Raw genomic sequence first — 12,346 nt, 5'->3', positions numbered from 1 at the left:
GCTTCAATAAAAATTCAGCCACGCAAATATTCTGCTGTAAAAAGAGGCATAAACATATAAGTCTTCAACTTCCAGAATCACGTACACGAGGCAAAGGGAAATTATATAAAAATAACCAGGCTTTTGTTTACATCTCTGATTTAGAAAAGCAATTCCAGAAACTAAATTGCTTCCACAGAGGCATTGATTTAATTAGTCTGCATAGCATGCTTTATTTGTGTTCAGACCTCTGACGTACATTGATAAAAAAAGAAAAAAAATACACAGTGGGCACACAGAAAATAATTGCCTAAACTTTTCTATGCCAGATGCAAGTAGGAATTCTCAAACACACTTTCATGGGCTCTTCTCTACATGCAAATGATCCTTTTTTAATATACACAAACTATGCATGTTTTCAATTAAAAACATGACTGGATTGATTGGATCATATATTTTTGCAAACCAGCCAAAAATCAAACACAAACTGAAGCCATGAAGGAATTTCTGGAAGTACAAACCATTCTACAGTTCTACTTCTGGCAAGGAGAAACACCTCTAATTTTCAAACAATACTAGAACTGACATCAGTGCACAAAAATATGCTGTCATTCAGCAATGAAATAACTACATTAATGAGCAGTATTCAGAAGTCTAAAAACCCCTAAGTGGTCAAAATCTTAGCTTAGCAAATGATAGCCCACTATGATCAAGTAAACAGCAGAACACTGGCTTCTTGCTTTTTGGTAACTCCTAATCTCAATTTTGGGTCTTACTGTTCAACAAGATGACAACGGTCATCAGAGATGTGAACAATGAATTCTCTTCAGGACACAAGCAGTGGCAGGGAGGGTGACAATTTTGTTTAAAGTAATAGACAGGACTACTAAGAATGGGCTCTCACACACCCTTTTTTCCCCCACTGCATTTTGATCCCCATGAGTACAGATATTGCTTATCCTTCCTCACTATAGATTTAAAAGCCAAAATATCTCAGAATTTTGGGAATGAACATTCAGCTATGTATGTAAGTAAGACATTATTCACTTTTAGAGACAACATCCAAGTTCAAGTCAGTGTCTACCTTGAAAGAATACTTCTGAATTTCATCAATTTTTCTGCTCTTTATAACCTCATCTAATTTTCCCTATGCATGCAGCACACAGCAATCAGGGATCAACAATTCTGACACAGAGAAGTCAGATCAGCCTTTGCAAAGACACAGCCACAACACCTTTCCCTGGTGTACACTGCAGTTCTCTTCAACTCTCCTGTGTGCACAGCATCCAGCTGGTGTGGCCTCACATCACCTTCCCAAAACCCCTGCTCATTTCAAGCTTTTGGATGAACAATATGGTTCAGCTTTCACCTCTTCACCATACAATAACTTTTCAGGCACTGCCCAATGATAAAAACATTCACAGGTCAGTGTATCTAGACCTTAGGAAACAGCCATATCCTAAGATACCATATCCTAAGACTCTGGATATTTCCACTGAGACATGCATTAACACTCATGGCCAATTTTTTATTGCCATTGGAAGAGCAGTGAAATCAGCAGTAGATATGCAGACATATGGCAGGTAGCAGACTGAAGTCTTCCAGAAGTCTTGACTGGAACTTGTGAGTCACTTCCACTGTGAACACAACATGTTTCCATGTACGAAAATTAAGAAGGCAAAGCACAGGTATCAAAGAAAAATGAACTTCTAAATTATTGTGCTGCAGTTTGCAATGATCTTTGACTCATACTCAGTACCAGCCACTTTTCTCATACTGACAAGCTCATAACCTTTCATCCACTGCTTCCAAGATGGTGAATCAATCAGCTAGAACTTGAAACACTGCAATGAAGGAGCAGCTAAAGTGACAGATTTCATTGCAGCAGGCTACTGAACTACAAGGTTATTTCAGCTCTGGAGTCTAGCATTTCTGCTGTTTGTGGCATTCTTGATTTACAGGTACATTATAACTTTGTTTATGCACACAACCTTAATGAAGCCATTGTTCAGTAGGGCAGTATCACTTTGTTTTATTACCATAAACTGTCATTCAGAAAGCATTCACTCTTTCTCTTTATGGATAAAACTGACAAGAAGTAGATCATACACAGCTGCCCAAATCAACTGGGAAGGTGTTTTACAACAGATTGCTTGCAAAAATATCTGTCACGTTTTTAAAATGTTTAGGAGAAATGAAAGCAGTTAGTCTTCCAGACTTTCATATGTGATAGGGGTATGGTCACCCCTATCACATATGAGGGCCTGGGATCTACATAATACCCCTAGCATTGTAACATTTTTTTCTAACAACTATCAAGGAATACAAAAAAATGCTAAAGTCTGTTTTTTTTCCAGTATGCTTTCTTCATATAGCAACGTAAATCAGAGAACGAATAGAATCCTGTGTTCCAAAGCTACACTACAATGGGAGTACATCTAAAACAAACACATGCAAAGGCCATATTCCTTAAATCTGAAATATATTCTATTTTCTCAAAGGGTAAGACATAGAAACACATACCAGCAAGCACCAATTTGTCTCACTGATCTATCCCCTCAATAGCCAGAGGCTACTTTTAAGTACGCTGACTTAACACAGGAATCTGAATTGTATAAATCAATGTCTCAATTAACATTTTGTTTAGGAAGAGTTACAGAAGAAAAACAGAATGTAATCGTTTGCTAGCATAGTGGCTCCAGAGGTCTGGGACTGTGTGCAGGAAGAATGGAGCTGAATGTGGGAAGGGTCCATTATTCTTTCAATAGTGTCTGGTGCTGCAAAAAGTATGCACTTGCATACTTTCCTACTGGAAAAGCTTAAGTCTTCAGTAGCTCCTTGGTCTGGGAAAATGGCAGGCACCCAAATGCTAACCCAGGGATCTAGGAACAAGATCTACCTGAAGAACAATATTTTTCAAGTGGCCTTAGAAGTGAAAAATGGCCATAAAAAGAAGTCTCATTTCCCAAGGGATTTTATTCCTTCTGTCTGGCTGCTGTTTGTCAGGTGCCCTTCCCCACACACATCCTCAGCACATTCTAAAGCAAGAATGGAGTGAGGGCCTCTCTAAAAATAATCACACTTGCTGAAAGACCAGCCCTGCATAAATATCTCTAACAACAGTACAAACAGAAATCAGACTTCTTGCCCAATACTTTAGTTGAAATTTATGGCACCACTGGCCATGATTCTGTTATTACTATTCTACCTGGCTAAGGCTCAAAGTCACAGAAGTGGGAATTTCAGAGGTATTTTCAGAAATGATGTAGCTCATCTGGGGGAAAAAAAAAACAACCAAAAAACTTACTTAGTTCTACAAAATGCTGTACCAATGCATCAGTGAACAAAGCTATATATTACACATGTATGTATACATATATGAACACACATACACCATAAAGGTGGGACAGAGAAGTTAAGGACACACACACAGCCGCTGAAATTATATTTAATGCTACACCTTGGGAATAATAAAGCAAAGGGGGGGAAATAAAATCAAAGGGAATACTAGAAGACAGTCTCTGGTGCTCTTGCAAATTTCACCAGCTGCTGGATGATTTATATGCAAAAAACTTAGAAGTTGAGCTTTAACTTAAATTTCCCTGCTTTCTTACTGGTTTGCTTCCAACCCTAGGAGTTTAATTAAAGTCCATCAGCCAAATTTTTCTGAAGGACGTAAGTTATTCCTTTTTAAAATCTTCCTGTACTAACTAACCCAGATTTTTTAAACTTTTGAGCTTTCACCAACCTGATTATGAATACATACACACTTATTTTTAAGAAGGTTAAAGAATTTCAAGATGATCAACCCAAGAAATACCAACAGCTGCTGCTGGCCAATATGCAGGTATGCAGGTACATGCAACTTATACTAAAATGAGTAATGGGGCAAGATACAGCATTCTGTATTGCCAGTTCACATGTCAATATCTAACAGCTACCTCCTCTTCATTCTTAACAGAGTCCATAGTATTTGGTGACTGGGGAAAGAGAATGCTACAAGAAATCACCAGGAAAAGTGGATAAGCAGTTTTACTGCTTGTAAAAGGAATCTCTCTCTCATCTTCTCTAGCTTTCTCTAGGGAAATGGTGCAATAAATTTGATGAAGAAAGGACGGATTTAAAGCCAGAGAAAATTAGGATTTCTCAAAGCAGAAACATGCTGCCCTTAGGAATAGATCTCCGCTATTTACTTGATCTACTGGAAGAACTCCTGGGGAGCATGTCTTAGCAAGAGAAAGGAAAGTTTGCTATGCTCTTCATTTCCTGTGTAATTCCAGAAACTGCCAGCACAATGCTGTTTGGGGAGAACCACACTACAGCTATTCAACTGGGAATTCGGCATTGTATTCTGAATGAATGGAAACTTTCTCAAAGATATATATTTGCTGCAACTAAAGTAGAATGCAAACCCAGTAAGGATGTGAGCCCCTATACACCTTCAATCAGCTAATTGCAAATTGTGACTCTTTCCATTATGACTTTCGCAATTCTTCGCAGCGCGAAACATCACAGTAAATCACCCGGGTTAGAGTTCACAGGAGCCACGAACTAAGTGCAATAAATCAGCACTAAAAATATTATGCAACTGCAGTTCAGCTGATACCAAGTGTAGCTAATTTAATGGAGAGGCTATTATTTTGATATGTCCTTGCAAGTTAGTGATTTGGGTCTCAGTGACCAGGATAGAGGAAAGGCTCTCTGAAATCTGGATTTCTTGGAATAAACTAGATTAATGGTTCCCTGCAAAAATCCCAGGGGTATTTCCCTCCTGCCACTGCAAAAACCTTCTGCTAAGTACAAAATTTAAAGGACTGAAAATGCATCAGTAACACAGAACAGTAAGAGAACCACAAACTTTGGCTGGGTTCATGAGCCAGAACCTCATACCCAAGCAGAATCAGACCTTTTAACTGAAGAGGAACAGTCACATGCCTCATTTCACCCTTACTTTGCTTTAAACTAGGCTGTTTCCTCCCCCGCCATATTCCACATTGGCTGATAAATTCCCCAACGGCGGGTGTTAACTAACTCTGCATTCCAGTCCGCTCTGCGTCATGGAGTTCCACATCCCCCTGATGAGGAACACATGGCGGACATGTGCTAGGGGAGAGCCTGACAGCGCTCGCACAAGCAGGGAGAACTCCTCTGACCTTTGGCTTTTTCCTCTCTGTACCATCCAACTGCACAATGAGAACTCTGTGCCCCTCTGTCGCCTACTGGTCACTCCAGGATCATGGACACAGCTGAAACCCTGACATTCCCACAGGCAGCTACACTGAATACACGTTGTGGCTGAAAATCTACGTTGAAAGCAAGCAATTGATTGTTCTGTGTCTCTGCCCTACACAAACCATCCAGAGAAATTTTTTACCACACAGGTTACATCTGGATCAACTGGGCTTGACATTAAGTATGTCACAAAAAGTACTATGGTTATGCTTCCTCATCAACTCTGTGAAATAAGGTAACTCACAGCCTTGCTAAAAAGTAAACAGTGGCAACTGTACTAAAGCATTAAGATGTCTTTCTAAAATGAACAGACCATTTATCATCTTTTTAGGACCTGAGCCTGGCTTAGAGTAACAATGAGCTTCAACTTCAGTGCTGTCCAGACTGAATGACTCATGCAGAGTACTGCATTTACCAAGTCACATGGACTCGAGGGTGTCCAAGCAATACAGTCATCCCTTCCTCCTTCGAAACCTCTGAAAAGTAAAACCCAATCTCAGGCTAAGTGCTGGTCTGAGACCGCAGCAGACAGACAGACAGACAAATGACTAATGGCAATCCATGCAACATACATTTACTGCCGATTAGAAACCAAATGCTGAGCCTCAAGCTCTCTGCTTTTAGTCTTATGTGTGCTAGAACACTGGCCAGAATCCTGCAGTAAAATGAAAGCCATTGACAATAAGCCTTTCTATAACTACATTCAACAGAAGCTCCTGCTCATATTCCAGATTCTGAGATTCATGACCACTCACCTGTACAAGCTGTCAAGACACAGCATGACCTTTCTTTTATAAATAGGACCTGGATATGCTGCACCTTCCTTTCAACCCCCCACCAATGTATGAATAAAATAACATGGCAGCAGCAAAACAATAAAATCCAATGGAAGCAACAGTATTAAAATCAGTAACAGCACTATGTTCTTTAAAATATAAAGTCAATGTTTCATTAACTGCTTTCATACTATGTTCACATTTATTGTACAAGTGTAACATATAAAAGCATCAAATTAAAGAGTTTTCATGATACTTGGCTACACTCATTTTAGAAATAGTAAATAATTTTTTAAATACTTCATTCCTGAAATTAAAGGCTACACTCATCCCCAAGAAATTTACAGAAAAAGCAGATGAAGTTGACTGAAGTTTAAATGCATAATAAAAAGGGCAAATTTTCTGAGAAAATGAATGCCTTCTAGCTACAGCAGCTACTCTTAGTGAGCTGAGAAACCAAACAGGCATGCAAATCCTACTCACAGCATCCTGAGAACATCTACTCCATGCTCATGTCTCAAACAACAACTCTTGTGTCAGTATATTTTTCTGAAGTGCTCAGCAAAAACCTCTTTTCTAAAGAAATACGATTGAACATTTTTAAAGTGTGATTATAGTTTGAGAAGTTAGTGTGTAAAAGTCACACCCTTTTATTCAATAGACTTAGTCCCCTGGTTTTGATTCAGTCACATCCATTTGCTTTACTGGCTAAAATAACTTTTTACAGCTTTCTAAATTCCTATTAGTACTGTGAAACCAATTCAATTCTGGGAAGGGGAACCAGATTCTTTTCTGGCTTTTGCATCTGTAAAAGGATTATTACCTAAATCAACACATACAATTTCTATTTTTTGATAGAGGAGCCAGAAAGAATGTTACTTATTTTCTGGATGATAGTTGGAAAATTTTATTTTTATTTGTGAGAAGACCAGACCTGAACTAATTGAAAGAGCAGATTTGGATCAACAGAAAAGACATCACTCTATAGAGGTCATATTTAGAGAAAAGAAGTTATATCCAACAACTTTCTATGGTATTTCTCAAAATACCACTTGAATGCAAAGGAAACTTAGTCAGAAAACTTTGCTAATAGTGAAAACTCCTGATTTTTCAAAGATCACCACCAACGCTAGGATGTGTATTCCCTCTGTAGGCAGCTAAGACCAGCAAAGAGTTTTTGCTCCCTGGTCTGCCCTGAACTGCTCCTCAGGATTTTCCTACTGAGTTGCATTACTGGATCCCCCTCCTCCCTGCCAGTGGGGGCACTGCTTGTGGGAACATCTGCCAAATGCACAAAGAAAACAGAACCGAGTTACCAAAGTCCTGCTATTTAATCTATCAGAAGTCATGAAGTATTTTTGACACATGTGGCTTATGGAGTTCTCAACTGTACGTCCAGCTGGGCATAAGCTCAGGGTGTTGGCTCCCTTCACCAGCACAGCTGGATCTGCTACAGGACATCTGCCCATGATTCAGTTTAGGATGCTTCATAGTGTAGAGCATCTGCCTATACCAGTGTCATTCTCAGCTTTTCTAACGGAAATATATTTTAAAAGAGAAAAAGAACCACCATAGGAGCAGCAGAGTATTTCAGAGATGCCAATTTCCCAAGAACAACAGTTTTAAAGAGCAGAAACATTAAGGAAGTTGCATCATGCTTATATATGATTCACTTATTTAAAACCAATTATCAGCAGGGAAAAAAAAAAAAAAGAGAAAAAGGATGATATCCCAAGGCAGCAGAAAGGAAATCAAGTGTATCAAAGCTGTTTCTGAGCTCCCTTTACCTACCTACTTGGCAATGCTGACTTTCGAAATTATACTACACCATTCATTTTTACTTTCATGATGCAAGGAGAAAAGGAAGAAAAAACTCCCCAATCTTACCCCATCTTTTTACTAAATTACCTTAAAAACAGATCTGCATTGTTACTTCAAGGTTACTAATGTTAGTACTGTATATATTTATAGATGAGGTATTCCTTTCTGTCTGAAGCACATGAGGTAATAAGTAGCTGGAATTGTCATGGTGATTTATTAACATATTCTCTAGGAGAAGCCCTGCACCTGCATCTGTGCAGACAGAACACCCACGAAGGCTGAACTCACCCCTACACAGCCCACAAGATCTTAAAAGGAAATGCTCCAAATTTAGACCTGCTCCAACAGGTGTCTTTTACTGTTTCACTTTGCATGACCATAAATATCAGAGGTGGAGCAAAAAGCTCCCTGTCCATTGTAATCGTGCTTTGAAAACAAATACCTTTGCCCCCTCCCAGAGCAGAGGCAGCAGCTATGGAATTCTCATCATTTCCTCACTCCTTCATCCTGTCAAGACCCAAGTCAGAGAGATGTCACCGGCAAAACCAGGCTCCAGGGATGAGCACATAACTTTATTTTTTTCTCTTCAAAGGGCCCTAAGCTGGCTCTGAAACATCCCCAAACTGTATTTCTTTCATTCTAGTATCTCATCTTGCAGCTATTTGCCAAAGTGAATGACATGCACAGGCTGTTCATGGCTTTTTATAAGCTCTCATTACCCAAACAGGGAACCATTTCCTTGAAAATGCTTTCCCCAGCAGCATTAGTCTCTCTAGGCACCACCAATAAATTTGTCTTTTGGCTCAGCCCCTTGCACTCCAAAACGTGCCTGAATAGATGTATTTGATATTGTTTTCCACTTGTTTACTGAGGGAGGATGCTACCTGTGGGACTTGTCATCAGGGTGATTAACAGCACAGGGAAAATAAAAGATAATTTTGCCGGCCAAGTTGAAAGCTTTGCCAGACTTGCTCTGGCAAGCAAAGAGCCAAATCCAGACTCCTTTCTGTGGTGTAACAAGGAGATGCAATCCCAAACCCAAAATGGCTATCCATGACTTACAAAACCACAACACAAATCAAAATAACTAATCTGGAAAAGAAATCCTAACCAAACTGAGAAAGAGAATAACAGGTTACACCATGAGCTTAGAAATTCCACTAAAATGTTTCATTCTGTAACACTTCCACTACAAAACACCCGGGTCAAGAGCAAATAAATATTTAATACTCAAAAGGTACTCAGGAGAAGGTGTGTTTTCCCCTCTCCCTCCTCACCAGCTGCTCTTTTATGGCAGGAAAGTGAAGAGCATGAAATCCAATGATAGGAAGAAGGCAAAGGTCAGGAAAAAGGTTTTTCTTCAAGGATTTAAATTAGCCTTCTACAGTTTTGTGTGTTTTGTCAACACAACTTCCCTCCTGTGAGGAGGGGAAGCCAAAGGGCCTTTGAACCATTTCTGTATGGGGTCTAGATTTTTACCAGTAACAAGATTCCTAGCTTTAAAGAAAAGCTCATCTTCCCTCTTCCCATTCCTTTCACCACTCCCTCCCTGTCCCTCCTTCCACTCCCCTCCTTAAAAAGAGACAGGAAAAAGAAAATAGACAAAGGATCTGAAGAACAAAACAAGCACTGGAGGAGTTCTAGAGTTCATGTAACGAGACCACTATAGCCCTTCAAAGGGACCATTAAAAGCAAAACAAACAAAAGCAACACCCTCAAGATGTCTATTGTATTTTACAGAGGAACAAATGAGTGTACTGGAAATTCTCCCACCATCTTGCCACAAAGTCTGTTGTTTCATCAAAACAAAGTCCAGAGATCAAGAAACAGCCAACATGGCAGCTGAAAGTCAGTCACATCAAATGATCCATGAAAAAAATGAGAGAGGGCTTACTTTTTTTTGCTTTTTTTTTCTCTTTCTTTAGTATGATGAATTAAAAAAGACTTCAAAGACTGTTTCAAGAGTTGCTTTTGTTTCTCACATGAGAAAATCAGGGGTTGAGCAGGTCTAGACAACTCAGTGGTTAAAACATCATTAGCTGCCAACACTTTGTCTTCCTAGAGCTCCCACAGTTGCTGTTACCCTGGATTTGCCTGAAATGAAATTACTTGATTTCCATATATATTTTGCTTCCCTCAGAGCTTCCCAAAGATGGCAGCTGCAGGACAGAGAACACACAAACATCCACAGTTGGTGGTTTCAGCTGTCAGAGGCTCATCCACATGGGTACTGACCCAATACTTCTGCTTGATACTTCAAAGCATTATTTTTATTCATTTTTTATTATTTGTAACACTTAGCAGATCTCTTTTTGTTCTTCTACACTATCCTAGCATCTTTGGGCTTTACTTGGAGGGTGGTAACACTTTACACTCGCTTTCATAGCTGTGCATGTAAGAACTACAGGGAGACAGACAGATTTTTATCCCATCTGTACATCATCAACACTCCATTCACCAAATCCCAAACAGTAATGCTTAAGATCTGCTGAAGACAATATAACTGAACAGGTGCTACTGAGGGCAAAGTTTAGCCTGCAGGATAAAGCCTGATAAATTTAGCTATAGGAATGAGAATCCTCTGGTTAAATGAACCTGTAAAATCAGGGGTCAACTAAGATCACATATGTTACAGCAATTTCTAAATCATTATATCACAGCCACCCTCTAGTGCCAGGAGGAAGCCATAAAGACAAGCTTGTCACTAACAGTAGATAAAATATTCCTCCCCTAGCCCAAAATAGATCTATCAGTCTTCATGTGCACAAACCCACAGAATGCATCAGTGATGAATTTCCTACTCCATACAAATCAGCTGCTGTGTATGTTCAGAAGGCTTGCCTGGAGCTTGGTCCCTGCCATGCCCAAGATAAGCCCAGGAGAGCGCCAGTGGAAACATGCTGGGACAGACTCCTTCCATTACAACAGTTAACAGAACCCACTCTTGATCACCTTCCTTCTAGGATAATCCTTAAACTCAGGCAGAGGAGGTGTCATCTTTCCATGGGCACAGAGCATCTCCCTCACATCTGGTAGCGGGATGTTCAAGGAAAGATTACACTGAGCTGTGGCCTACAGCACACACCAGAGGCATTTTCACAGCAGAGATTTATCTGAGAGCAGGCCCCAGATGTCTGCATCCTTGACTTAAAAGGTCCACATGGATGAATTCCCAGATCTCAAATGGCTGTTCCACAGGTGTCTCATCTCACAGAGGTGAAAGTCTGACTGTCAGCCTGGGACGAACTACAAAGGTTGGCCTCTCAAGGAGCCAACACAGCTCTGCACAGAACACGTCAGACAACGTGTGCCTGAGAAAACTAAAATCACTGTACTGGAGAGCATAAAGAACAAGTCATCTTTCCTTCTCCTACTAATGGATATGAATTACACAGTGCAGAAAGCTCAGCTTGTCTGGCATATTTGATATATTTATCCAAGTCCCCTGTGAAGTTTAATGGTGGCTATAAGCACGGTTTCTGTAATGAATCTTTTGGGGCCGAGAAAGACAGCTGAGATTTTGTGCCTTAAATGCGTAAGAGGGTCATGAAATCCTGAGAGCCTCTCATGGACACTTTGCAAATCCATTTGGGACTCAACCAATGAGACTAGCATTTCATTTATGGAATAGGACCTATTCATTTATAGGCCTAACACTTCACAGTCTCTGAATCTAAACTGTATCTGACCTATTGCAATATAGGTTTCCTTTCAAGAAGAGTTACCTTTTCATGCATTTTTTTTCTTTCCCTGGATTTTTCCTAATAAAGGTATAAGACAAGCCTATCAGTTGGTTCCAATGATGTAACAAATAATAAAATACTGCTCCCAGAATATTGCAAAAGTGGCTTTTCCTCTTCCCTTCTCATCCTACTTAGTCTTTAACCATCTCTCCTACTACACAATTATTTTATCTCATCCCAAATTCAGTTTCTATTACAAGGACCCATGAGCTTACTTCTGAAGGATGGATCTTTTAATGACAAGTTCTTCATCCAAGTCAGCTTCATTAGCCATGAAGAGCAATCTTTTTCCTGTGTCATCCACTCCAATGAAGTCGCGCTGCTCCACTGAAGTAGAAAATCAAACACAATCATTACGTAACCCCATTTTAATGCAGGCTGGAAAGACAAAGGGCACCACCAACCACCCCTAAAATATGAAATATGACTATCCCAGCAAATCCATGAATTTAATAAATACTGTTGATAACTTTTTCAACTTCTTGTCAGTTGGGATAGCTGATATACATCATGACATTCAAAACATTGGCCCTGAAAGGTTTGTGCATCCTCTTTATGAAGATGCAAACTACAGGTCCTGACATGCAAACTCAATTTTGAGCTGGGCTTTCCTTTCCTTTTTTTTTTTTTTAATAAGAACCCCTGCTACCTGAATTAAACCAACAACAAATTCAAGGCAAGCAGTGAGTTCTTCAAATCCAACTGCTTCTTCTTATAATGTCACTCCACATTAGAATTAAGGGGTCTGGAGAGGATTATGATTTCAGTTGAGACATAAGCATTAAGATATACTAA

At 39.7% G+C, this 12,346-nt stretch overlaps 1 protein-coding gene across 1 annotated transcript in view; it reads right to left on the bottom strand.

The window, feature by feature from the left end:
- EIF2B3 (eukaryotic translation initiation factor 2B subunit gamma) overlaps window positions 1-12,346 on the bottom strand; it is a 94,380-nt gene that overhangs the window by 59,696 nt on the left and 22,338 nt on the right. Inside the window, exon 4 of the mRNA XM_074545906.1 lies at window positions 11,767-11,878. Coding sequence (XP_074402007.1) covers window positions 11,767-11,878 — 112 coding nt within the window. The remainder of the gene's footprint in view (window positions 1-11,766; window positions 11,879-12,346) is intronic.

The sequence above is a fragment of the Zonotrichia albicollis genome, chromosome 8 (genome assembly GCF_047830755.1).
Source record: "Zonotrichia albicollis isolate bZonAlb1 chromosome 8, bZonAlb1.hap1, whole genome shotgun sequence".
Taxonomy (NCBI): Eukaryota; Metazoa; Chordata; class Aves; order Passeriformes; family Passerellidae; genus Zonotrichia; species Zonotrichia albicollis.
This window is presented reverse-complemented; position numbering and strand designations above follow the sequence as displayed.